Genomic DNA, 26,625 nt, shown 5'->3' on the forward strand with positions numbered 1-26,625 from the left:
TTCTCAAAGATGCTTAAGTAACTTAAAGCTTAAGTAACTCACAGATGCTTAAATAAGATGCTTTATTTGACAGTAAATATGAATGGACTGTTCTAAGAGAATAGATTGACCTCATGGAGAAATAAGCATCCTCTCTTGAAAAAATAAAATTTTGATATAAAAGGAAAAACAATTAGCATCAAGTGAAGATTCCTTTATCACCCAAGTAGATGCAGAACATTTGTTTTCTTGCTCTTTTTTCTGTTTCTGACCTTTTAGCATATTTCCCCTCATTATTTAATAGAAGTTTCTAAGCTAAATATTGGGTTTACTTGTTTTATTGCTATCTCCACTTTTTTGATCTTACAGTTAGTTTTCCTATGTAGGAACTATCAGTAGTAACCGATTTTAAATGGAAAATTTTAGAATTATTTACTGCCCTTTGAATATTTTTTAATTGGAAGATTAATCCAGATGTACACTTAGGTGTACACAGTAATTATCTTTGTATTCTGAGAAAAATGCAAATGTTTAAGAAAATAAAAGAAAAAAGAAAAAAAGCAAATGTTTACTTTTCTAAAGGATGGCCACAGATTTTTATTCTGAAAATGTAATAGGCTTAGTTATAGGAGTACAGATTTCTAGTTTTGACAGCAAGTCTTTGTTTCATTTTAACATTTTAGATGAAAGTGCTAGTAATTTGTTAAAATTATATTGAGTTTGTACTGTTTTTGTAGCATCAAGTTATACTTTGGTTTCCATGGAATCTAATTTGGCAGTAATCAATACATATTAGCTTTTACTATCTTATACATGGACTTTAAGAGACAATTTTAGAACCATGCTCATGAAAATTTACCTTGCTTTAATCATGAGTCTATGAATCCTGTTTTAAGATTATATTGAAAATAATATAATTAAAAAATAATAATACAAGAATAAACTCCGTGTTTCACATACTCGCAACTGTAAACCTAGTTTTGCCCCCCCATATTTTATATGCTTTATTTATTACCTACCAATCATATTTTAAATTTACATTGAAATATTATACATCTGTATTATTTCTTCATTGATGGTTTTGCTATCTAGAAAAATTTTAATGTGATAGAAATAAATCACATTTCCAAAAATAGCATATGGATATTTGTTAGATTATTTATCCCTGAAGATAGTATTGTTTTTGTCTCATCTTGACTCTTTTTGGATGTACAGTCTGCCTGGTGCGGTATTAAGTATTTTGCATGTATCATGAAGTTTTTTATCAGTAAAATTCTCATTTTAGTGGTAATATATGATGAATGTTTCTTATAAGAGTGAACTTCAGGAAAATGGTGAGACATCGTTATTAGTAATATGTTTGAATTTCTCATTTTATTAAGTTTAGAAGTATATTTTCATCTCTTTATATTAAGCTTTATTCTTTTGTAGTCTTACTTTGAATGGGTAGATATCGTCTTTATTAGTTCATTAATTGGGCAGAGAGCATTGTGGGGCAAAATCAGCCAAAGGAAATGTTAGAAAAAGGAAAGGTATTGTGTATTTAATTGATAAACAACTTAAATTGGCCTCTAAGTTAGAATACATTTTGATTCACATGGAAAATATTTTTTCAGCATCTCTTTGCCTTTCACTAAATACCTTTATACACTCTAAATGTTAGCAGATTTGATCAATTTAGAATATTTAAAACTACTGACAAGTGATTTTTTTTTTAAAAAAGTGCTTTTGTTATTATGGTGCCTTACTCTCAAGTTTATTATTAAGGAATGCTTTCGTTAGAACATAAACATCTGAAAGTGACTTTTATGAAGAAAATACTGTGTGTGTCTCAGAAGGTCTATTTTGTTAACATCTGGTTAGTTTAAGTAAGGTTTTCTGTGATTTGTGAGATTTATGAAAATGAATGGTAGAATGAGTTTTTAAGTCATAAAACTCTAAGAAAGTAAATTGAAAACTTCTGACAGATGAACAGAACAAAGTTATTTCTATTTGTAGTTTAAAAACATATTTAATGCACATCTACTATAAAAAGAAAATGAATTATGCATAAATAGATAATAAAACTATGTAATATATATTTGAAATACGTCCTGTGGGAAGGAACTTTTATTGTATAAAAATGCTTTGCTTCCAAATGCTTTATATTGTAGAAAGAATATATATATATATTTTTTTGTTAATCCTCACATGAAGATATTTTTTCCATTGCTTTTCAGAGAGTGGAAGAGAGGGAGGGGGAGAGAGAAAGAGAGGGAGGAAAAGAGAGAGAGAGAGAAACATCAGTGTGAGAGAGACACATCTACTGGTTGTCTCCCATGCTTGCCCTGATCAGGGGTGGGGAGCGAACCCTAAACCCAGGCATGTGTCCTTGACCAGGTGTCAAACCCATGACCCTTCCGTGTGCAGGTCGATGTTCTATTCACTGACCCACACTGGCCCAGGCTAGAAAGAATATTTTTAAAAAATTAATTTTATTAAACCATAGGATTTAGTCTTAGTTTTATAGTGTGAAGACATTTTTGTTAAAGATGACCCCAGTCACTATTTGATTTTGTAAACGAATATCATTTATTGTACTCCAGTTGAAATTTAATTACCTTACTTTGCATAAGCTTAGGCTCTCAAATTGTGTTTTTTTATTTTTATTTTTATTTTTTTTTAAATATATCTTTATTGATTTCAGAGAGAGGAAAGGAAAGGGAGAGACAGAGATAGAAACATCAATGATGAGAGTCACTGATCGGCTAGCCTGCAACCAGGGCATGTGCCCTGACCAGGAATCGAACCCCGATCGCCTGGATCCCAGGTCGACGCTCAACCACTGAGCCAAGCCCGGCCGGGCTTTTGTTTTTATTTTATGTTTCTTTTTTTAATTTAAATTTTACTTTTCAGTTAGAGTTTACACTCAGTATTATTTTGTATTAGTTCCAGGGGTAGAGCATAATGGTTAGACAACCATATGCTTTACAAGGTGTTTCCCCTGATATTTCCAGTACCCGTCTCGCACCATATTTAGTTATTATATTATTGTCTATATTTTCCCTGTAGTACTTTACATTCCATGTCAGATTGTCTTAATATAAGGAGTGTCAAGTGAAAAAGTAAGAGTGAATTTAAAAACAGATTCTTTAGTATCCAAGTTGTTGGAAACTGTTATTATGGTACTGAAATATTTTAATGTTCTGTACTTATTAATACATTGAAGTCTACTTGAATATATATTTTTTACATTATAAGTTGTTTAATATGAGATTTCTTAAGATTTCAAGATATGTTCTCACCAATTTTTTTTTATAATTGATTTTAGAGAGGAAGGGTGAGGTGGGGGGAGAGAGAAACATCAGTGTGAGAGAGTAACATCGATCAGTTGCCTGTGGTACCCACCCCTACATGGAATTGAACCCAAAACCTGGGTATGTGCCCTGACTGGGAATAGAACTGCAGCTTTTCGGTGTGTGGGACAATGGTTTAACCAACTGAGCCACCCAGCCAGGGCTGCAGATATTTTTAGTATGATAAACAACCCAAAGCATTTAAACATGAGCATACCACGTTATAAGGGGTCATTATTAATAACCTGCTTCTTTCTTTTTACATAGGAAATTTTAAAGTGACTTAAAAACTACCATCTATACAGATTTTTATAAATACACATTTTCTCATTTATTGGTAACATTATAAATTTAAAGCTTTTTGAAGTTTATCCTAAAGTGCCTGCTATGTCTTGCCAAAATGCCTAATTATATGCTAAAATACTGCTGTAGAAATTTCAGTTTTGTCATTTTTTTTCCTTGTGTACATTAACAATAACTATTAAGTTAATTTTCACACTGTAATTTATAAAAGCATAGTATGAGTGTGTCTTTTGCATATTTATGTTTATAGATTAGAAGAACTGGCTGTACTTTGTGCTAATTATGACATTCCACATATAGTCAACAATGCTTATGGATTGCAGTCTTCGAAGTGTATGCACCTCATTCAGCAGGTAAGAGAGTTTAAAAATGTATATCAAGAAAAAGTGGATTTTAACATATAGGATTATTACTTTGTTTTTGTTGTAATCTAATATAGTAAAAACAGTTATCTGGCACCCTCTACTTTATGAAGCAATAGAAATTTACATCCAATATTCACTCAGTAAAAGTCATTTTTTGGTAGCATGGTGGTAATTGGATTAATAGCTTTAGTCAGAACCAACATAGAAATATGTTAGGAGCCTGGCCGGGTGTGGCTCAGCGGTTGAGCATCGACCTAGGATCCAGGTGATCGGGGTTCGATTCCCAGTCAGGGCACATGCCCGGGTTGTGGGCTCGATCAATGACTCTCTCATCATTGATGTTTCTATCTATCTCTCTCCCTCTCCTTTCCTCTCTCTGAAATCAATAAAGATATATTTAAAAAAAAAAGAAATACGTTAGGAGCTTAGTTTTTAACTTTCTAAGAATGTTGTATTACCAGGATTCTCATTTTTCTAATATACGGATTATAATACTTTTAAAACTATATCAATGATTTGTTCTGTATTCAGGGAAATCACTTTACCTTCTTGTCCTAGACTGGAAATGACTTTATTTATAAACATTCTAGCATATAACTATGGAGTAGGCAAGTTTTAAAATATTTTATGACTTATTTTATTTTTATAAACATCAACTAGATCCCGGTCATCTGTTTTAGATCCTTATTTTGAAACTATGCTTGGGTTTCCTGTCCCACTCAGAATAAGGGCCACAGCCACTTCGTGTATTCAGGCCTCTGCACCTTCTCTGATTGCATTCCTGCTACTCTCCTTGTACCCATTGTCTCGTCGCACCTGCCTTCTTTCTGTTCCTCCGTCACGCCACATGTGCACACACCACCAGACTTTTGCTCTTGCTCATCCCCTCCCGGGATTGCTCTTCTAGAGAGTTGCATGGCTTCCTACCTCACTTTTCTTTAGGTTGAGACCTTATCGGACACCCTGTCTAAAATAACACCTCCCTCTTCCTTTCCAGCATTTTAATAGTTCCCTTACATTTACTCCAGTGTTGTTTATTTAACCTGGGAGTGCTGTGTTTTGGTGCTCTCACACATTTTTGAATACCAGAAATCTGTTTTCGTACTTGAAGAGATTAAGACTAAAAGAAAATGAGCTCCAGGCTGTGATATGAAAGGTTCCCTTGTAGTTGTGAATCAAGAATACCCTACTCTGTCATCACCTCTCTTCATTCATGAGGTAGTTTTACTAAAATTTTAACCAGAAAATACTATAAGATTGGTGAATGAATTATTTTATTTTTTAAAAATATATCTTTATTGATTTCAGAGAGAGGAAAGGAGAGGGAGAGAGAGAGAGAGAAACATCAATGATGAGAGTCATTGATCGAGCCCACAACCAGGGCATGTGCCCTAACCAGGAATCGAACCCCGATTGCCTGGATCCTAGGTCGACGCTCAACCACTGAACCATGCCTGTCCGGGCTGAATTTTTTTAAATGTAGCTATTTTGTTGTTGCAGATACTGTATTACCTTCTAAAATTGTCATTTATTCACAATTTTTAAAAAGGCAGTACACAAACATTCCATTTTCCCCACAAAGTGCTCCTCACAAGTGGAGGTGGTGGCACAGTTCCTTTAAATCAAATAAGTACTTGGGTCTTATTGAGTGCTGGTCACTGTTTCATGACAGTCTTAAAAAATTAGTTAGCTTTAATTCTTCCCAGTAGTTCTTATTAGTAATATATACCATTTAGTCAGTACCCACTATGTGTCAGGCAGCCTGCTAGACTTTTAAAGTTTATTAACTTAACCGTAACAATTTAAGGTGTGCTTCTTATTGTTTCTAGTCAACAAATAAAGAAACAAACTCAATAGGATTAAGTGACTTGACCAAAATCTGAAGCTACAAAATGGTGCATACAGTTCACTGTGACTCCAAAGCCCCATATTTTGCTCTAAAAGACAAAGTAATAAAACTGCAAATAGTTCCTTAGGAAGTTGGTATTGTAATAATGAGGCAACCAGTGAAGCAAGAGCTATAACTAAAATGTGTCAGGATTCTCTTTTTTTAAAGGGCAATGCCCTAAAATGACTTAAAGCTGCACATATAGAACCTTCAATATGCACATGTAGTCCCCAGGAAGTTAGCTTTGAAGAGCCTATACTTCCATTTATGTACTGAACTAATTTAGGAGACTCATGGAATGTGGATGTTAGGACAGCTTAATGGCAGGGGATATAGTAGAATTACAAAAATACATAGAATTAATTACTTTAGAGTCAGAATGGATTGTAAAGATCCAAGGTGTAGGAAGCAGCAACTTAGCTTGTTAAGAATTTGAGAGAAATAGGCCTTATACTACTCATTCACAGATGTAATTGTCAGGTCATTCAACAGATATATACAGGGTTTCCACAGGCACCAGGATAGGTGTTAGGGATAGGTGTTAGGAATGTAGTAGTAAATACAGCAAAACCCTATCCTCATGGAGCAGAAGCAGACGGTAAACAATAAGTAAGACAGGTATTGGTTAACGCTCTGATATTTTGGCGGGGGAGGGGTGTCAGAGTAGATGGAGTGATCCAGGATCCTCTTCTGGAACCAGGCAGTTGGGAATCCGCGTATGTAGAGGACCAACTTAAGTTATTAATGGATTTTTGACTGCAGGCGCCCAGTACCCCTAATCCCCTCTTTGTTCAAGGGTCAGCTGTAAGTATTATTCACTGCTGCTATCCCCAGAATCTAGAACGATGTTTGGCAGGTGATGAGTGCCCACATATTTGTTCTGTGAATAAATGAGTAAATGGATGAACTGATAAGTGGCAAAAACCTTTACTTCATAGAACATGCTTCTGTTTCCAGTTCTACTTTAGCGCTCCCACCCTTCGAGTGTTTTTTCCTGCTCTTTGATAGCTTCTGATTTTAGTGTGGAGAATGAGGTCTGTATATACCCTTCCAGAGATTAGGGCTAGCCTGTTTTCTTTCCACAGGGTGTGCTGCCTTTCCAATACTTTCCTGTGTTTTAGTGATGAAGGGGTTTAGCAAAGTCTGGGGCACTGATTATTCTCTCAGCACTCCTCCCATGTTTCTCTCAGGAAGCTTTGGACAGTAGTACTAAAGTGTTAATAAAAGGCAACTGTAACTGTTCCACTTTATTTTTATGTGCTACTACTTTGCATGTTTTTCAGTTATTTATTCTATTAGTCTTGTATGCTTCTGTTTTCCTGTGATATGGTGAGATTTTCTCTGATCACAGTTCATGAGGAAATTAGAAGAGTTACGGGAAGTTTAAGATTTAACTAATCATGTGATAGCCTCCAGCCTTTGCTGCTTCTACCTGTTGCTTGGATCTGGTCTCTTAGATTAGGCCAGCTATCTGCTACTGCCATTCTTTCCAAGATACGGATGTAGAGAGAAAGTGTAAACTGAAGGTCAAATGCGTTTATAATATTAATAGGAATGTAGATTCTGAATACAGATTGAAAATCTGTTGCCACAGATAAAGAAGAAAAACTATCTTAGCTGAAATTTAGATAGTATCTCTATTTAAGAGGAGAAAATTGAAGCATATTAGACAGAAGGTCATAGACTGTGTTGGATGGGGACTAGAATTTGGTTTTATATTTCTGGTAAGTAAGTATTCAATTTTTCACCAGAATATTAGATTTTCACTTGAAGTTCACCTGCAGTAGAATGAGATCATCTAAGATAATAACATTAGGAATCATGAGTTAATATAGAAACATTGCCAAGAGTATACAAAAAAATTTCCGTTAGTTGATGTTAAAAATAAAAATTTTCTTTTTCTCTTTTGTTATCTGAGTGGTGATAGGAGCAGATTTACTGCTTTAAGTGCTCATGCGGGTAGTAGATTATCCAAGAATCAAAGAGAGGCACTTAAATATGTAAACTAATTGATTGGCAGCGTGGGTTGCTAAGTCCATTAGATTATGGTGGCCACCCTTACCGAGGGTGTTTAAAATTACTTAATAGTTTTAGGTTCCACTGTTGACATTTATTACCAAATAGAAGATCACAGATGAGAGGCACAGGAGGAAACCACTCTTTCTTACCCAATTTTAAGGTGAAAAGCTCTGTTTCAATATAGTTCCTACCTGAACTGATACTGAAACCCTGCCTTTCTCACAGGGTTGTTGTGAGGATTAAGTGATTTTTGTGTGAAAGCAGGCTGTAAACTATAAAGTGCTCTTACACATATAAGGAGTGTTTAAAAACTCAGTTTAAAACTTAAAAATGTATTATTGGCACTGTTGCAAAGATATAAAAATATTTTGTTTTTTTATTTTCATGCATTATGTTAATGGTATTTATTTGTTAATAGCCATTGTTGTCTCTTCTTCTAGAAACAAATATGTAATGCTACATGTTATTTCATTCTAGGGGGCTCGGGTTGGTAGAATAGATGCCTTCGTTCAGAGCTTGGACAAAAATTTTATGGTTCCAGTAGGTGGCGCTATAATTGCTGGCTTTAATGATTCTTTCATTCAGGAAATCAGCAAGATGTATCCAGGTAAATAAATTAGTTGCTCTTCAGAAAAAGTAACTAACAAACAAAAGTCCATTTGTATATAAGCTACTATAATAAATCTTAATTTCTAAAGCTTTTTTACCCTCGTGAGTATAACTTGTTCTTATTTCAGGAAGAGCTTCAGCTTCACCTTCTTTAGATGTCCTTATTACTTTATTATCACTTGGATCAAATGGCTATAAGAAGCTATTAAAAGAAAGAAAGGTAAGCCTTTCCTTTAGGTGTAAAATAATACTCCGGACTAGAATGGCACTCCAAATCATTGGTGTTTTTGCCTATTGGTTTATCATTTTGATTATAGGTATCTAGTACAGTCCTATGGGATATACTTTGATCTGGAACCACCATAAGTGGTTTGCAATTAATCATTGTCATCTTGTTTATCCAGATATTCTGAGGAATCTTGGACAGGTGATTTTGCTTTTTTGTTTGTTTGTTTTGAGAAACTCCTACATCAAGGATTCTTAGTTCAGTAAAATTCAATTCATTTATCACTTAGATAGAGGTTCTTGAAAGACAAATGGAAAAGGCTTTTCTTTTTAGTTTTTGGAAGCCTGGAGACCTGTTTAGGTGAGATATCAGTTAAAGAAGGAAGAATCAGGTCAGAAATAGACCAGCTTCTCATTCTAAAATAAGTTTATCCCTTGCCATTATTGGAATGTTGAACTCATTGGTTATATTGACTATGAAAAGAAAAGTGACATTTGTGCTTGAAAACTGGGCTTTGTCTCTGACACTAAAAACTAGCTCAATTCAAGATAGCTCTAAAATTGTAGACAGTGTTGGCAGGGTGAGTCAGACTAAGATGTTTTATTCATTTATTTTCTGGGAGAGCTAGAGGTCCCTGGTGCTGTGTTTGTATCTATAACTTTTCTAATACTTAGTAGCACTTATAGTGTCTTGGATTCTCTAATAGTACTTTACATATTTTTAAATATTTTTATCTATATTATCAGATAGATCCTCTCAACAGCTTTATGAATAAGTTGAATAATTTTTGTGCCCTATTTTACCCTAGTTCCCCTACCCCACTTATTCAGTCTATAGAAAAGTAATGATTTACTTTTTATTGTGAGAATCTCTCTTAAGATTTACATGATATAGGAAAAGATGCTCAACATCATTAGTCATTAGGGAAATGCAAATTAAACCCGCAATTAGATTACCACTACATACACGTCTATTAGAATGGCTAGTATCAAAACAAACACCTGAAACTGTTAATTGTTGGCTAAGATCTCAAGCAAGTAGAACTCAGACATTGCTGGTAGGAATGCAAATGGTACAGCAACTTTGGAAAACACTTTAGCAGTTTTTTATAAAGTTAAATATATACTTACCATGTAAACTAGCCATCCCACCCCTTACTACTTACTCAAGAGAAATGAGAATTTATGCCTGTACAAAAACCTAGACATGAATGTTTATAATGATTTTATTCTTAATTGCCAGAACCTGGAAATAATTCAAATGTCCATCATCTGGTGTATAAACAAACTGTGGTACATACATACACAGCAATAAAAAGGAACAGACTACTAATATACACAACATCATAATGACTCTCAAATGCATTGTGGTAAATGAAATAAACCAGACTCAAAAATTCTACATATTTTTCATATGGTTTCATTTGTATGTCATGCTGGAAAAGGCAAAAAATATCAGGACAGAAAAAAGATGAATGGTTGCCAGTGACTTGATTTGGGGGAGGGGACTATTGTGGTAAATTGTGGGAGTAGTTTCATTACTGTTCATGTTTTTCAAAATTCATAGAAGTGGACACATGGAAAGTGGACATTTGAAATTTTACTATAGGTAAATTATGCCTTGATAAACCTGAGAAAAAATGATTAGAATAAAACTCCAGTTTGATAAACTCCAAAATGTAACTGGCCATAGATTGTAGTAGCCAAGAGAAGACCTCAGAAAATATTTTAAGGAACCTTCTCCCAAGGACAGATGAAGCCGTTGTTCACAGATGAGGAAAACTGTCATCTGCCTCTATGAGAGTTTAGTTGTATCCTATACCAATGGGTCTTTGCTCTCTTGTAACTAGTTGTTTCATTATGGAAAAGATACTTAAATTTGCAGATTTTATTTCCTCATTTGTGAAAGAAATAATTGATATCTCAGGCCGCTTCTGGTTTTACAGACTAAATATTTCTTAAAATAAAATAGGTATATCTTAGGCCATGGGCATTATAATCATGGTAATTGGCCTGTAATTTAGTAATCGAGCACAAGTCACATTGGTAATTTATAAATCAGACATTTTGTAAGGGTGAAAATTTTAAGATGATGGTCTCTTCAATTTCATGGTACCTCATATCCATTTCTACCCCTATCAGTCTGTCTTGGCCCCCCATTTGAACATTGACAACCCCACATAAAATTGAATGGTCTAAAGTATGGACCAGTGTTTCTATGAAATTCACAGTACGTAAAATTGAGTGTGGGATAAGTTTCCTGGAGTGAATACTTAATTTACTAAGTATTTATTGAGCATATATTATGTTTCAGGCACATTATATTGACATAGCAGTCAATAAAATAGACAAAAGATATCTGCTCTTGTGGAGCTTACATTGCATATGGGGGAGATCAGCAATGAACAAGTAACATAAAACATGAATTACAAAGGTTGCTTAATACATAAATTATAATGGTGAAAGGTACTCTGGAAAAAAGGAAGAACAGAGTAAAATAAGGGAAATTGGGGATGATGATGTGGTGGTGGTGGGGATTGATTATTTATTTTTATTTATTTATCTATTTTTATCCTCACCTGGGGATTTTTTTCCATTGCTTTTTAGAGAGAGTAGAAGGAGGAGAGATAGAGAGAGAAATTGGTGTGAGAGAGACACATTGATTGGTTGCCTCCTGCACGTGCCCCAACCGGGGCCAGGGATCGAGCCTGCAAAAAGGTATGTGCCCTTGGCCAGAATCAAAACTGAGACCCTTCAGTCCATAGGCTGACGCTCTAACCACTGAGTCAAACTGGCTAGGGCAGAATTGATTTTTTAAATACAGTGGTTAGGGCAGTCTTCATTGAGAAGGTGACAGAATCTGAGTTGATGTGAAATTTGAGGGAATATACACATGTGATGGAGAAGAGTGCTTCAGGCAGGAAGCCAGTACAAGGACCCAGGGCAGACATGGTGTGTTTAAAGAGCAGTAAAGTGGCCAGTGTGTCTGGAGCAAAGTGAGCAAGGAGAGTTGTGGGGGCTGAGGCCAGGGTGGTAATGGGGGTGGGCTGATCGTATAGGGCTTTCCAGGCCACAGTAAGGCCTTTGCCTCATATTCTAAGTGAAATAGGGGGTTAGTTACTGGTGGGTTTTGAATAGAGGAGTATCGTGACCTGACTGACTGTGAAGGACCACTGTGATTGCTATGTTGAGAATAAGTTAAAAGGGCAAGAATAGAAGCTGGGACCCTCATTAGGAGGCTTTTACAGTAATCAAGAAGTGATGTTAGCTTGAATCTAGATAGTGACAGTGGAAGTGATGAGAAGTGGTTGGATCCTAGGTCTGTTTTAAGCCAATTGGAGTTCCTGATGGATGTCTTGTATGACAGAAAAAGAGAAGTCAAGAATAATTCTGAGCTTTTTGACCTGAGCAATTGGAAGGATGGAGGAGCCATTAACAGAGATGGGTAAAGCCTGTAGGTTTCGGTAGAAGGCCAAGAGTTCAGTTTCTGACAAAATTGAAGTCAGGATATCTGTTGACATCTAGATAGAGATGTCAGGTAGAGAGTGGGATATGAGTCTTGTGTTAAGAGATAGAACTGGGCTGGAGGTAAAAATTTGGGGAGTTAATTGGCCAGGAGATTAGATGAGATCACAAGAGTGAATCTAAACAGAAAAGAAGGCCAAGAACTGAGCTCTGGGGCACTCCAACATCAAGAAGCCTGGGAGAGGAAAAGGGACCCGCAGAGGAGTTTCAAATAACAAAAACTTGAAGAGGAAACATAATGTTAGCACTTCTTGACATAGTATTTATTAGTTTCAGGTGTACACTCCAGTGATTAGGCATGTAACTAAGTGGTCATCCTGATAAATCTAGTACCCGTCCGACACCATACATAGTTATTACAATATTATTGACTATATTCCTTATGCTGTATTTTACATCCCCGTGACTATTCTGTAACTACCAATTTATACTTCTTAATCCCTTCACCTTTTTTACCCCTACCCTCGTACCCCTCCCACCTGGCAACCATCAAATGTTCTCTGAATCTATAAGTCTGTTTCTGTTCTGCTTGTTCGTTTATTTTCATTTTTAAATTCCACACATAAGTGAAATCATGTGGCATTTGTCTTCCTCTGACTTACTTTACTCAGCATGATGCCCTCTAGGTCCATCCATGCTGTCGCAGGTGCAACATTTTATTCTTTTTTATGGCTGAGTCATATTCCATGGTGTATATGCACCACTTCTTTATCTGTTCATCTTCTGATGGACACTTAGGCTGCTTCCATACCTTGGCTATTGTAAATAATGCTACAGTGAACATATGGGTGTATGTTTTTTCAATTTTTAGTGTTTTGGGTTTCTTTGGATAAATATCCAATGAAACTTGGTCCTTAATTATAGGTAGTCTAGGAGACTAGTGTCTACCTTGGAGTTTGTCATTGATCCTTTTTTTTTTTTTTTTTTAATATATCTTTATTGATTTCAGAGAGAGGAAAGGAGAGGGAGAGAGAGAGAAACATCAATGATGAGAGTCATTGGTTGGCTGCAGCCTGCAACCTGGGCATGTGCCCTGACCCGGACTCGAACCCCGATCACCTGGATCCTAGGTCAACGCTCAGCCGCTGAGCCATGCCCGGCCGGGCGATCCTTCTATTCTTGGCATCCTTTGCTGGATATATAGTAGATGCTCATCAGATGTTAGTGAATGAACCAATGCAGTGTATTTGAGAACACATAGGTTCAGTGTTGTATAGTCATCTCTTGTTTTACACAGAATAAGTATCTTTCTGGAAATTTAGTCAGAAAGCAAATAACATTTTGCTGCTGACTTCGTTAAATTAGATGTTCTTATAGAAACATCCCCCTATATGAGTATAGTAGAAAACTTGTGAAGAGGAATGAGTTAAAATGGTGATAACCTGTTGTGTATAACAGGTCCTGTACTTCTGGGAGTAGGACTTCTTCCCGAGCAGGTAAACTCCTCTTCCAGAGTACTTTCCTTACATTAGAATTATGGAACTGTTGATTTCAGGGTGTTCTGTCATCATTTTGGAATTGAAGTATTTCAGTTATGCCATGGTATTTCTAACATTTGATGTTTAGGGTTTGACTTTAAAAATTTCAGCTACTTTTAGATGACTCAGACACCTATGCACGTGTACATTTTGCTTAGCTTCAGTGAAAACCCATCTGCTTTGAGAGCAACCTGCAGGAATAGGTAGCTCAGCCTGTGCGTGGCTCCAACAAGCAGCCCAGCTCGCTTTTCATTGGGACTTTGTTCTTCATTTATCACTGGGTAAATATTTTATGGGAGAAATTGTATGTTCTAGTAATATTTATGCATTGGATGACTCCATCTCAGATGTCAAGAGGTAACCCTAATACCCAGAACTTTGTTTTGTTTTTTTTATCTGGATGGAGTGGAATAAACAGGGACAGGGCAAGAAGAGGGTTATAGCTACTGGGTATTTGCACGATTCCATAGGAGTCCTGTTAGTTAGTTAGTAATGTTAGTTATTTTAACCTGAAAACTCTTTCAGGCTAAGGGTAAAGTAGGCGGTGGGAAACAGACATTTTTATGAATATGTACTGTATTCCAGGAACTCTGTGAGGTTTATTATATTCATTATTTCATATTACTCAGTAAGTTTATGAAGTAGGTATTATTCCCATTGTACAGATGGAATTGAAAAGTCAAGTACTCACCCAGGGACCACATATTAGTGCCAGAACTGCCATTGACACTCAGGTCAACGTGGTGCTAGAGCCTCCGCTTTCTGTCTGACCACTCTGCTCTCACTGCTTCCAGTGTTGGGGAAGTGTTTACCTGCTCTGTGCCTGGCCTTTGAGCCATAAAAATGATGAGCTCATGACCACTCCATTCTTACCTAGTGGAGGTATGTCAAACCCCAAAGGCTCTGTTGTATTAACTGGTTTTATTTAAAATTCTTTGTATAGAATTTACTTAGAATACTGATTGTCTGCAGTGGTGACCGTCAAGTAGGAGAATGCTCATTTGAGAGCTCTGTCACTGTGACTAAAATGGTTCTTTAACAACCTCATTCAGCGGGCGAGTCTTCTCATGGAAGACTGTCGATGTCCCCATAAGCCATAATTGCACATGTGTGGCACAGCTATTTTTATTAGATTTGTTGCAGAAGTAAGGGCCTGTTTTGTTTAAATGGACTTGCTTTTGAACTGTAAAAATTTAATCGTGATAGTTTATTGGTTCAGCTCTGGAGAAGCTGAGGCAAAGCTATTTTGCTCCAGCCAGAGCTATTCATATACCATCCCTGAGAGCTTCTTTTTCTATTATTGGTGTTACTGCGCACTAAAAAAGGGGGTGGTAGAGAAAACTTAGGGTTTTTATTCTGTGCCCTTATTCACCGCAGTGATATTTTTAGATGCTTTCATCTAGTGCATCTCTTCAGAAAAGGCTTTATCCTTTTGCTGTAGAGGCAAACAGGAGCTCGGCTTGAAGCCATTCCTTCTCAAGCCGGCTCTTTAGAAGGGTGAAGGGATCAGAGAAAGTGGAACTCTGTGTGTGGATTGAACCTCTTTGCCCTTAGCCCCTTCCTGATCAACACAGCTGCCTCATTGAGGGGAGAAAGGACCATGAATTTAACTGAATCGGCCTTTAAGAAAAGGGGTTAAATTTAAGAGACTGTTTCTTTGCATTTCTCTAAGCAAAAAGAAAGATCAGTTTTAGAGTTTGTCCTTACCCGTTTTGCTTCTGGAGAAGACCATTATTCTGCTTAGCTTTCCTTTAGAAGAGTGCTTTGTTGAGCTGGGCAGGCAGGTAATCGTGGTTGCAGATACCTGCTGAATTGGACAAGTGCAGAAGAGAATGACAGCAGAGTAGCTGCTTTGGTGGCTGGAATTTGTTAGCTAAAGCTTGGAGGACAACTACATTCTAAAGAACATCAGACATCTACTTCAGTGTCCTATAGCAAAGCTGGGTTTGGGAACATTAGTAGATCTGCAGCCCCAAAAGTGGAGTGGTTGAATCTCAACAAAAGCATGAGATTTCAGGCCTGGACGTGGGCCTCAACAGAAGAGTTTGAAAGCAGTGCTTTAGCCTGTGATGCAAAGACTGCCGAGTGTGCCTGGATCCTTTAATCTGGCCGCAGTCTTAGAGAGCAGCACATTGCATCTGTGCTGTTATCTTCAAATACGGACATCCGTGCATGGATATGTACCTACAGCCTGCTGTCCATCCATCCTTTTATGTTATCATTGAAATATTAGACTACTTATTATGTTTCCCTTTTGATGTATTACCCACTTATGAGGCATACAGTAATAATATGTGAAGTTCTATTTACATCTTCTCCTGTAACATGAAACAGTATGTTTCAAAAAACAGGATTACATAAGACCTTTTCATTAAAATTTGATGAATTATGCACATTTTTGGGTTATGGGGAGTGATAGGCTGAATGTTGGGCTTCATGACTGCAAATCAATTTGCAAAAGGCCATAGGAAAGGTAATGCTTAATATAATTCAACTTCTCCTTCATTAACATCTTGAACTATGGGGTAAAGTTTTGTATTTTTGTTCTGGAAATATAGCTGACATTAGCAGTCAGGTATACAGCTCAGTTTATCTCTAGTGAAGAGTCTTTTAAAATTAAGTTAAATACAGCAAAAATGACATAGAAATCAATAGTATTTCATTTCTTTTAAGTAAGATCTTTCTATACGTATTTGCTTGGGGTGCTAATAAATTTCTCCCTTTACAGAAGTATTTTATAATAAATGTCAGTTATAGATTTAACTGTAGCAAAAAAATAGGCAGGGTCTGTAGTACCTTTAATATATCAGGTAAAAAACTGCTTAGCTAAGTATTAGTGTAGGAAATAGTGGTAGTCTCCTAAATAATCTATTTTAAATGTAGTGATATTAATGGGAGAGCATTTAGGACCTTAATATGTGGAATATTGTAGAATTCAGTATATCGTGCTTTCAGATAATTTAAGCTTCTTTGCTTATTGGATTACCTATCATAACCCTTTACACAGAGTAGAGATACTATAAATATTTGCAGATGGATTTGAACTTGACTCACAGATATTTTCTTTTTTGTCTGATTACTCCCATAGTATTATGAGATTTAGTTATCTTAGTATTTTGATTAATGTCTAAAGATTTTAATCCTAATATTAGCTGCAGTTAAAACTGAATTCTAGTGGCTTTAGCAAGTAATTGATAGAACTAACTTGGTTAAAACTAATTTATTAAAATATTAGTAATTGAGCATTGGGAAAAATCTCAGTTTTTTAATCAACATGTATGCAGTAGTAAGTTTAAAAGCACCACTAGGGGTGCTACTAAGGAAACATTTCCTCTCTCTAGCAATAGCTAAGTACAAGTTAAGTACAGTTGACTCTTGAACAACATGGGTATTAGGGGTGTCAACACCGTGTGCAGTTGAAATTCCATATGTAACATTTGACTTCCCCAAAACTTAACTATAGTGGGCCCTTGGTATCTGCAGGGGATTGGTTCTAGGAATTCCCTTCACCCCATAGATATCAAAATCTGCAAATGTTCAAGCCCCTATATAAAATTGCGTAGAGCAATGTATACAATAGGCCCTCCATATCTACAGATTCCAAACCATGGATCGAAATACTTTTTTCGACCCTTGGTTGCTTTAATCGTGGATGTGAACTTGCGATACAGAGAGCCGACTGTATTTATTGAAAAAAATTATGTATAAGTGGATCTGCAAAGTTCAAACCTGTGTTCAAGGGTCAAGTATACAAGTGTGACCACATTGGTGTTTATTGTGGCAGCCATACTAGATAGAATAATAGATTAAATTGTTCCTCACCTCTGATATAAGTTTTTACGTGTGTTATATTGGGGGGAAAATGTAGGAGTCTGTAAAAGTTATTTCTGGGCTATCAGCTTTATTTCTGTTTATAAGACGTTGATGTGTATGAGAGTAAGAGAGATAGATGCAGATTAAGACTTTGGCTTATAATATAGATGAAGAAAAATCAGCAATTAATATCTAAATTAAAATGTGACTTTTTTAAAACACTGGTGTGGCAGTAAAAGATTATGAATTGCTATAGTTGCTGGAAAAACACTTAATTTCTTTATTCCATTTGACTGTCATTTTACTTTCTGAAGTGAATATTGGAATTTTAGTTTAAGAAGGAGGGGTCAGAAATCTTTATTTATCTGAGTAAAGATACCTACCACACTTTTTTTCTTCTGTTTCTGGTGATAACATTTGCCCCCTTAAATATTTCTCTATACTTTTTTTAAATGACAAAAGAAAAAGACATCACATGTATTAGTAGTTTCAATAGGTATGACAAATGTGGGTGTTAACTTTTTAAATATAAAAAAAGTCAATTTCTTTTAGTTATCTAAGATTTCATAATTTTGACATGCTGAGATTGACCTTATAAAATATCCTAAAAATTCAAGATCAACAGTTAGCTAAAAAAAATTTTCAGGTCAGAATATAAAATACACTGTGTCAACAAAGGTAAAAATGTTTGTGGTCTTCAGTAGACTCATTCATGTTTTATAAGCTTGGAATTTTTCTCTTCTCTTAATCTTTACCTAACAAAAGATAGAGTTAGTCATCAGTGTGTTTTAGACATGAAAATATTCTGAGTCCCAGTGTGAGATCAGACTCTGCAACTGTTACCTTACAGAAAACTGAAGCAGCTTTCATGACCTTTAAAGTTGGAGAAGTATCATTTCCTGTTGTCTCCACAACAGGGTACTCTGTTCCCCTTGGCTCTTAGGTGTATCTCTAGAGTTTATAGGTTTTGACTATGGCTGGAAGAGGTCAGTGCAAATGGGCTCATCAGGGGCCGACTTTCATGGGCAGATTTTCATTTCAGTACTTTCGAAAGGGCTTACTAGGAGAAGAAAGTATAATTTTAGGTCAAACAGTTGCCAACTTAATATTTATTTGTAACTTGGTAAAACTACCACTTCTCACATGTGCACGTGAAATTTTACACTTAAAAATTTATTTTATTTTATTTTCTACTATTTGATGTACATTGTTCTAGAGTACCATTTTTAATTTTTAGTTGCTATATTTTTTAATTGAGTTTAGAGAATTGTTAAGTTTATGTCATTTAAAAGAAATACATTTTAAAACTACCGCTAGGTACTTGCTAAATACCTGGCATATTTTTCTTGGTGTTGAAAAAACTGGTGAAGAAGACAAAGTCTCTTCTTTCAGAGTTTTTCCAGTCCAGTAGGTTGTCATAGGCAGTATTCATTTAAGCAACTAAATGAGATAATTTCAGGTTGTGATAAGTATAATGAAAGAACCAAAATAGGTAATGGTGTTGCAGTGAGTTCAAGAGCTGGGAATGGGTGGAGTTGGAGAGCTACTTTTACAGGGAAGTAATAAAGGAAGGTCCCTTTAGTCTGTCAAAATGGACTGCTCATGGAACAACCTGGGAGAAGAGCAGGCGTCAAGGTCCTGACACTAGAATGAGCTTGGCTTGTCCAGCTGATGGAAAGGAGGCTGATATGCCTGGCGCTGTATTGAGTGGGGGTAAGGACAGTGCTGAAGTGGGCTTGTTGGCTGTGCCAGATCATCAGGGCCTTATAGATGAAGAGTTTGGTTTTTTTATACATATAGGAGGAAGTCATTGGGAGGGACATGATCTGATTTATGCTTTTGAAAGACCACTCTGACCTCTGTGTGTAGAACAGATTATAGAGGGGAGAGAAAGGAGGCAAAGAAATCATTTAGAATGTATTGTTGTGGTCCAGGGCAGAGGTTGACAGCTGCTTGGACAAGAGCAGTAGCCCTGGAGGTTCTGAAAAGAAGATGGATTTGTGATAGATACATAATAGCCCCAAAGTAGGAAATGTGCTGGTTCATCGCTTTCTTTACCTAAATCCTGTGGTTTCTGATAATTGCAGAAGCTTTGAATCTCACTATAATGCAGCAAAGGAAAGAATTGCTCCTAGGGCACATGAATGAGTTTAATTTAATTTACATTACAGAATTTACACCAGTCAGATTTTGTCTTATTAAATTTGGCAAGTTGCAATACCCATTTTATTTTCTTTAAGTGTAGCATTTTGTTATTGCAGGAAATGTTTTCATATTTGTCCATCCAACTAAAGAAGCTGTCAGAAGCCTACGATGAAAGACTGCTGCATACACCTCACAATCCCATATCTTTAGGTAATTTTTTTTCCTTATAAAAAAAAAATAATCAGAGCTTCTGAACCGTCCCCAGCAGGAAGCTGGTATTTCTAGAATAAGTATGAATTCCTTCTGGTTATAATGGTATTTCTAAGTTTATTACAGTATTAATTTTTAAATTGAAAAGGTTTAGTTAGCCTTTCTTTAGAAATGCTTTAATATATTTCTAAGGTAAAAAACTATATGCTGAAAGAATCCAAATCAATATTAAGTATTATAACCAATAAACAGAAAATAATACTTTTAACTCCTGCTTCTATTGAAAAGCATTTAGTCACTAGTAAGGACTCTATAAATACTTAAAATTCTCTACCAGTTAATAAAACACCATAATATTAGAAGTTAAAGCCATTCTTACGTTGTTTTTAATGCTATTATTGTTTGTTTTCTCAAGGGTCTCTATGTTAGAGATTCTGCATTTATGATAATTCCCTTTGTTTGTGTAGAGACTGTGATTTTTGTCACGTAGACAAGAACTGCCAAACAGGATAATATGAATGTTGACTTTGATGCATTTAAGTATCTTTTAATCTTCATACTTACCCCTTTTAATTTGTGAATATGTACGGTATAATGTGCTTCACATTTCATGTGTATCTGAGGAAAGTTAGGAAACAGTCATTTGTAACTGAAACCTTTTTCAGGAATGGGCTTCCACGGAGAACTGTTTGGCTCTCAATGTATCATAAAACCCATTCAAATCAATCCTTTGCTGGCTTATAATCTATGTAGATATTATGGAAGGTGATATGGTATGATTTGAATCCCAATTCTAACTTTCTTTCCCTTATCTGTAAAATAGAGATAATGATCCCTCACCTGCAAAATTGTTAAAGAATGGTTGAGATTATATTTGTAAACTATCTAGTATGGTAAGTCCATCCTCGGGAAATGGTACCTAGTATTGGTGTTTGGTGGTATGAATAGACCCAGTTTACATAACCTTACTAATATAATTTTCATTTCCATATACAGAAGTTGATCTTACTTAGTCTTATATATATGCTGAAATATATCCCACATTCTCATTTTACAAGTTCTTAAAACATGGTTGAATTTGAATAAACTACTATGTGATCATGTCATAGTTCCATCTGTTTAATTGGAAAATTCACTCTTTAGAGAGGTAATATGGAAATTCTGTCCAATTCTGAGTATGTTCATTTATATTAATGTATTTTTGCCTGATATGCAAACAGATCTTTACTGTAATTTATTAAGTGCATTCAAGTAAAATCATGCCACTTGACAATGAATAAAAAGTAATGTCTCTGTGAAGTAAGCCGGTTACAAAAGACAAATACTGAGTGATTTAATTTATAGGAGGTACTTAGAGCAGTCAGGAATCATAGGGACAGGAAGTATAATGGTGGTTGCCAGGGGCTTGGGGAGTGGAGAATTGGGAGTTATTTTTTTAACAGGTACACAGTTTCAATTTTACAAGATGGTAAGAATTATAGGGATGGATGGATGGTGGTGATGATTGCACAACAATGTGAATGTATTTAATACCACTGAACATACATTTTAAAAATGGTTAAGATGGTAAATTTCATGTTATGTGTATTCTAACACAAAGAAAAGTAATGTCTCCATTATTAAATGTTGTTTTTTGAGTGATTTTTGTGCTGGTGAACCAGGGCTCACTGGGATGCTTTTTTCTTTTTCAGCTGTGACACTTAAGACACTAGATGAACACCATGGCAAAGCTGTCACTCAGCTTGGCTCGATGCTTTTTACCAGGCAGGTTTCTGGAGCCAGGTATGTATGTTTAAAAGAGGCTTGGATTTATTTGGCTTTTTAAAGCTATTTGGCTAATAAAGTACCTTCTTTAACAATAGACCCCTAAGTATATGCTGAACTACCCCTGAGAATTCATTGTGGAGTAAATGGTGATGAAGTAGAGTCTTCAAATCTGTTATATGCCCACTGTGGGCTGCCTACACTTGAAATAGCCACAAAAAGCTATGAGTCTTGTTTGTTTTAATAGATATACAGAAACAAAAGTTCATTACCTCTCTGTACAAATGTTTATCTTTATTTCCTTGTTAGATAATCTTCAGTGATGCACTTAATGGTGTTAGAAATGATATCTTCATTATTAAATTTAAGCAAAAGTGTTTTTTAAGGAAAAGCCCATTTCCTAAACTGAAAAGGTTATGCAATTCTTGTTTAAGTACCACCTTTGAAACTGTACTTTTTGGTCTTTTATGTACATGGTTTAAAAATTAATTTTATTTTTTAATTTGATGATGGCAGAGAAAAATGACTTGAAAAGAAGTATCTTGTTCTAAGTATTCCTGTTTACATTCTTCTATTATTTTTTCTCTACCAGAGGTTAGAGATTTCACATCAAAGGACAACTTTCTAAAAGAAAAAATCTTAGATGAATTCAGCTTTTACCTTGGTGAACTGTATGTGTATAACAGCATAGTTTGACACTTCTAGAATGGTTTTCTTGGCCTTGCTTTTAGTGTTGCTACTATCTCTTTATGTTTTAGTTGATCTTAATTGTCTTCTTTGAAAATAAAAAAGGACACCTAGAAATCTGCTTATATCAAGTATGCCAGTGAAATGAAGCTGAAAAAATGCATGTGCCATTGATGAATATTACTGATTGCTGACCAACATCCCTTATAAGCAGTTACATAATTTCTCTTGCATCCTGGCTTTAAAACCCTTATTGCATAGCACTGATCAGATGGGTGTAATTTTAGTTTGTTGATTATTTGAGGTGACACATGGCAATTAATCAGTGGTTTTGACTTACTAGTTTCACCATGCCACTCAGGTTCATATATGTGAAGTCAGAGTCCATTTTTGGTACAAAACCAAATAATTTTCTTTTGACCTCTTTGAAGAAGATGTACAGGTGTTTGCAATTCCTAAAGTTTGTACCTCTTTAATAGAAGAAAATTAAATGGTAATCACTTTTCCATGTAAAATTGAGTGTATTGTATACTTTTTACTTAAAGGCTGACAGTCTTTTTTCATAGACCCTGAGTTATGGTCTTTTATAAACTTTTTAATAAGTAGATGTAAGGCTTAGTAATGCAGATACCTTTTGTTTATGGGTGATATATTCTGATATCACCAGACATACTAAATTGGTAAATTTTTTCCATTTTAGAGTTGTGCCTCTTGGGTCTGTGCAAACTGTGAGTGGCTACACTTTCCGAGGCTTCATGTCACATACAAATGATTACCCTTGTGCTTACCTCAATGCTGCATCAGCCATCGGAATGAAGATACAGGATGTGGACTTGTTCATAAAGAGACTGGACAAGTGTTTAAAGACAGTAAGAAAAGAACAAAATAGAGAGAACAATGTATCTGGAGTTGACGATGACAACACTGAAGATGTGGATACTGAAGAAATGGGCTTAAAACTAGAGAATGTAATTCTTGACACATATCAGGATTCTTCTTCATGACATGTGAAGGCTTTCTTCTTGATAATTTGAAAGAAATGATGAGGCAACAGTACAAGTTTAAAGAGAGGACTTGAGACTTTTGAATTGAGAATGTCATGGACAATGTGTGGTCAGGGAATAGAATATGGTCTGATTTAGCCATTTATGATTGTTAACATTTTTTCTTCTTACACAGCCTCAATCATTATGATCCTTAACAGGTTATAATACACAATTAGCATTTTTCTAATTGTGAGAATATTTGTCAATTAAACATTATGATTCAGATAATTCTTACTAATAGAAGGACAGTAAAATTACCACCATACTCTTTGAAATGTTAGACTGCTTTTTCCCAACCCTTCTCTACCACTTACAAATGACTTATGTTTCTGATCACACAGAATTTAGAAAGATCTCTAATGCTACTAATTACTAGGTGTTTGTTGATGTGTGCAAGTCACAGTGCCTGTAAAATGGACATTCCCCAGGGAAGCAGGGGAGAGCTTTCATTTTCTCCCAACATCAGTGGCTTTCAACTGGGGATGATTTGCTTCTATCTAAGCAACATCTGGGACATTTTTGATTATTATGACTGGTGGGATGGTATTGACTTCTAACATCCTACAGTAGACAAGACAACTTCCCCAAACAAAGAATTATCCAGCCTTAAATCTCAGTAGTGCTGAGGCTGAAACACTGCTCCAAGGTAAATGAACTCAAGTGAAGAGGTTTCCACAACAACTTCAATTACTTAGCAGTGCTTCAGAGAAGATAGCTCTATAGTGTTAATCTCTCTTTGTGGTACGGACTCCTTCCTAGGTAATAACCAGGGTTACCAGTCCTAAATATGTAATTATAAATTGTTTTATATGGCCTTGTGCATCTTTCCAGTTGGGCAAGTGAAAACTTTATTCCACTGTTTTTGCTTTAAGCAGCCTTCATGTATTGGTTAGTTTGCTCAGGTGTTGTGCACAGCCATCAGCAAGAGTGGTTAACCGTGGGTATTTTGAACATATTTTGCTAGGGAGGTGAAAATGATGTAGTATGCTAAAGAGGTGTATTCCCCCCTCCCTGCCCACATGCTCATTTGCTGATTCTGAAATTCCAGACCTGTTGGCTGTAACAATCATTTTTGTTGTTAATTTTAAGAAATAGGCTGATGTCTCATAGTCTGAGGAGTTAGTGAAGCTTCTGAATATACCAAATGGTGAAGCTGTGTTTCTCAAGACCTGCTCCGTGGAGTGTTGTTCCTAAGAGGTGCTCATGGGAATAAAAGATCCTGTGGACAGATAATTCAGGGACTTTGCAGACCTGCCTATTGGCATGTCAAAGGCTGTAAGAGTTCCTTTGAAACCAGTTTGAACGTTTCATTATCTGAAGACTTACGGACATCCATTGTGAACATACTTTTGAAAACACTACAGTAGAGAAGGCTGCATTGGTTTCTGGGTTGTATTTTTTCTCTCTATTGATTTAGCAGTGTGAACTGTTAAACACGAGCTCAGACAGATCCACTCCCACTAATGTGTAAGTTAGAATACTTTAGACACTGGCTTAACAGCCTTGGAAGTCAAGACTGTTGAGATAAAGTACTTAATTATAAATATAAAAGTTGCTCTTAAATTATTATATCTTTGGAGTTCAAATTTTAATAGCTGTTTTTTAAAAATAGCTTTAATAAGTCATTTTAAAGGAGTAAATCCTGGATTAAAAAGTTGTGTAATGTTTTCTATGTGAATTTGGGACTGAATTGTAGAACCAATAAAGCTGAATAGCCTCCACAGAACCCCTAGAGTCTACGAAAGGGAATGAAGTGGCATTGCCAGTGTAAATGCTGGCAGCGCACTTGCTCTCCATGTAAGCCAGAACTGGTTTATAGATCCAGTGACCTGTATTGTGTGATCATCATTAAAGAAAGGCCAAAGCCGAGAGACTAGCAAATGTCTCATCTGCAGTGTATCAGCAGTTCTTGGGCTTCAGCTGCTGAATAGATAATCATTCTAATTGAAGATAAATTACATGAACCCACATATGAATGATAGATATGCTATAACATTTCATTCCTGGTGCATAAAATCAGCCATAGTTTTTATTATTAGCACTTTCTTTTCAGGGGTTTTGGAATTCCAGTTCTATTTCTGCTGGTTTAAGTATGACCTTGAGATCATAGAATTCCTAAGAGTTTTTGAAGGGATGTTGTAGGTTCTGTTTATACTGGCTTCCCTTTGCCCCACCCCAAGGTTGTTTTCTGTGTTGCTCTCTCCCCTTTCCGCATGTAAGTATAAAAAAGTGTGTACAGACAATTGTTTATTTTAAGTTGCTGGTACTGATTGGTGACCCTGACAGTTGGCCTTAGTTACCCTAGAACTGTGGCAGAGGGGCAAAGGATGGTACATGTCCCAGTTATTGATTAAGATGACCTCTTCTGTCCTTATGATCCAGCTGCTCTTCTCAGGCTGTAAGGTAGAATTTTGGAGTTTGGTTTTTAAAGTTATTGGGCTGTAGTAGTCTGCCCAGAAAAGAAAATTGAATAACAAAATATTCTTTAGGTCAGTACACAATGTGTTCCTTATACACGCAGAAGGGAAAGGTATTTTAAACCCAACTCTCAATTTGGCTCTTATGTTCCCAGCTGATGAATTCTCACTCTGTCAGGGAATGATATGTGATACCAGCCTTAGGAACTCTGTTCAACCATAAATCTTTCTAGTTAGCTTGGTGTATTAGTTGAGTGAAATTATAGAATATGAATTATTGAATACAGTTTTGTTCAACCAATAGGCGTTTGATATACAGAATGGTAAATTTAAATATAAATTAAGATTTTTCCATATTTTGCCCCAGCACAAGACTCTTCTGTGGCTCTTTTGCTTTAACCACCCCATAATGAGAACTTTAATGAGGCCTAAGCTATAAGATGTGCTTTTACTTTAGACTATATGCCTGGGATAGGTTTCGGCAAAATTTAAATTAAAGGTAATTTTTTAAACCAGTGATGTTACTCTAATATTGAAGTAGTAGCTCATTGTGAGTTAAAGTCTTGTGTTTTTTCATGGAGGAAGCTAGCCAACAATTGACAACACCAACAAACGCTAATGAGTCTCATTCATGTTACACTCAGAGAAATTTTTTTGAATACACATCCATTTGGTGCATTTAAAAGTTGGATTTTCTTCTCCCACTTGCTAAGATGTACTGATTTCTGCCAAACCCTTAAGTGGTTTTGTTATCTTGTGCATTTCATGAGGCCAACCTTATTTTGTAACTAAAAATTAATTCAGTTTATGTACACAG

At 35.7% G+C, this 26,625-nt stretch overlaps 1 protein-coding gene across 2 annotated transcripts in view; it reads left to right on the forward strand.

Annotated features, from left to right (window-relative positions):
• The window catches only part of SEPSECS (Sep (O-phosphoserine) tRNA:Sec (selenocysteine) tRNA synthase), a 33,194-nt gene extending 6,874 nt beyond the window's left edge, over positions 1–26,320 (forward strand). For both annotated transcript variants that reach the window (XM_016218237.2, XM_016218236.2), the window contains exons 6-11: positions 3,868–3,970; positions 8,367–8,496; positions 8,627–8,718; positions 19,801–19,894; positions 21,586–21,676; positions 23,046–26,320. In XM_016218237.2, coding sequence (XP_016073723.2) covers positions 3,868–3,970; positions 8,367–8,496; positions 8,627–8,718; positions 19,801–19,894; positions 21,586–21,676; positions 23,046–23,349 — 814 coding nt within the window. In that variant the 3' untranslated portion in view covers positions 23,350–26,320. The remainder of the gene's footprint in view (positions 1–3,867; positions 3,971–8,366; positions 8,497–8,626; positions 8,719–19,800; positions 19,895–21,585; positions 21,677–23,045) is intronic.
• The last annotated feature ends 305 nt before the right edge of the window (positions 26,321–26,625 follow it).

Source organism: Miniopterus natalensis, chromosome 1 (genome assembly GCF_054644295.1).
Source record: "Miniopterus natalensis isolate mMinNat1 chromosome 1, mMinNat1.hap1, whole genome shotgun sequence".
NCBI classification, from domain to species: domain Eukaryota; kingdom Metazoa; phylum Chordata; class Mammalia; order Chiroptera; family Miniopteridae; genus Miniopterus; species Miniopterus natalensis.